Source organism: Primulina eburnea, chromosome 18, assembly GCF_022965805.1.
Source record: "Primulina eburnea isolate SZY01 chromosome 18, ASM2296580v1, whole genome shotgun sequence".
Taxonomy (NCBI): domain Eukaryota; kingdom Viridiplantae; phylum Streptophyta; class Magnoliopsida; order Lamiales; family Gesneriaceae; genus Primulina; species Primulina eburnea.
In genome coordinates, this window is record NC_133118.1 from 22,920,048 (window position 1) to 22,921,935 (window position 1,888).

General features: G+C 42.3%; 1 protein-coding gene across 1 annotated transcript; it reads left to right on the top strand.

The window, feature by feature from the left end:
• The first annotated feature begins 560 nt into the window (after nucleotides 1-560).
• On the top strand, nucleotides 561-1,238 carry LOC140819169 (uncharacterized). The gene is made up of 2 exons (XM_073179178.1): nucleotides 561-651; nucleotides 772-1,238. Exons 1-2 carry the CDS (start codon nucleotides 561-563, stop codon nucleotides 1,236-1,238), a joined length of 558 nt encoding a protein of 185 aa, XP_073035279.1.
• The last annotated feature ends 650 nt before the right edge of the window (nucleotides 1,239-1,888 follow it).

The window sequence follows — 1,888 nt, forward strand, 5'->3', positions numbered from 1 at the left end:
TATGATGTTTTGGATTGCTAGTTGTGTGATTGAGCCTTGTCGGCTATGTATGCATTAGTCCTGGCTAGTGCGGCTATAGGTTTGTTAATTGCTATTATGACTTTATTTCAAGTATATAAATGTTGTTTGTGTTTCTTGGAAATTTTTGGGATGTCCTACTTACGGGGAGGTCATGCCGAAATTTATATTGGCCCCAAAAAGGAAAATTTTTAATCGCTTTCGCTGTTTAAATTAATAAATCCTGGTTGTTTGGTCATTAAACTTTAATCAGGAGCACGGGCCCCCACATTTGGTATCAGAGCGTAACTGGGATATGCTCGAATTAGAGTCTAGGGCACTTGAGTCTAGACACAAATAAAATGATTGCGTATGTGTTTTACAATTTGCTCTTGTTTGAACTATGTGCTATGATTTATTTGAATTAGCCTGAGTTAGCATTGTTGATTAGATTTTGAACTTAGTTTAATAACTAGCTACGAGACTAAGTTTCAGCTTTCTTTTGGTTCTTTTGTGCTTATTAAGTTATTTTGCCTTGGTCTTAAATCCTTCTGTCTTACAGAATGGCACATGGAGGAAGAGGCAAAAAGGGAAAAGAAACTGTCCAGGAGTCAGAAGCCCAGAATGTCCGAGGACTTGAAGATATTGTCAGGGGTAGACGTGGTCGTCCTGAAGCCCAGCTTGCTAGAAACGTGGAGGAATAAGTGAATCAAGAAGTCGAGCAGTTGACTCAGAAAGTTGGTGGGATGCAATTAATAATTTCTCAATTTCAAGAATTACGTCCTCCCAAATTCTTTGGCACTGAAAATGGCGAAAAAGCATCCGGGTGGTTGAAAAGCATAAACCATCTATTTAATTTGCTCGAATATACCGAAAGTGTCAGACTGAAGCTGGCAATCTATCAGTTAAAAGATCAAGCACAACTTTGGTGGGAAGCTGCAGAGGAAGCACTGAAAGCATCTGGACAAATCATTACTTGGGAAGTATTCTGTACTCATTTTACCCAAAAATATGCACCTCCTTCTTATTATTATGCCAAGGAAGAAGAGTTCAACCAATTGGTGCAGGGAAATAAAACGGTTGTTGAATATGCTTCTCAATTTTCTGCTCTTCTGCCATATGTGCCACATGTTTCAAGAAATGATCAATCCAAACTTTCTCGTTTCCTGCATGGGCTACAAGGGACTATTCATAATTTGTTGATGACTGGATCCCCTAATACATATGTTCAAGCTGTATAAATGGCGAAGAAGATAGAGGCTAGTCTGCTCAGAGGAGAATCACGGCCAGTTCCAGTTCCAGCTTCTACTTCTCAAGGATCTGGAAGTCATATGCCGATGCCAGCGGGTTTATCTCCTTATCAGCCTCAACAGTCATCCCAGCAACCGAAGCAACAACGATTCAGGGCAAGAGAAAAACAATTTAAGAAAAAATCTCAGTCCAGCTCCTCCAGTTCAGGCAGTACTAGAGGGAGCAGTGTTGTTGGGTCTTCGAATGCTGTGTACTGTGACCGCTGTGGTGGAAGACATTTTAGTTCACAGTGTATAGGAGTCCAGGGGTCTTGCTATATATGTGGTCAAGTTAGGCATTTTGCTAAAGTGTGCCCCAATGCCCAAAGACAGCAATTTCAGCCACAACAGTCTGGACAGGTTCCCCGAGGACCAGCTTTCAGGCCGTATGCTCCTGCACAGTCATTTCAGCAGTCCGGCTATCCACCACCTAGAGGTCCTCCCCAGCAGCAATATCCGGTGCCGCAGCAGGCTCGAGTACATGCATTGACTCAGGACCAGGCTCTGGATGCACCATGCGGAGTGATTGCAGGTATTTGCTATGTTTTCGATTATCGTGCGCGTATATTGATAGACACTGGAGCATCTCATTCATTTTTATC

What these genes read in the sequence shown, in the direction of transcription:
- LOC140819169 (XM_073179178.1), top strand. Translation starts at nt 561, where the DNA reads ATGGCACATGGAGGAAGAGGCAAAAAGGGAAAAGAAACTGTCCAGGAG. An exon ending in ACTTGAAGATATTGTCAGGG is followed by an intron (nt 652 to 771) that starts GTAGACGTGGTC and finishes CTCAATTTCAAG; the next exon opens with AATTACGTCCTCCCAAATTC.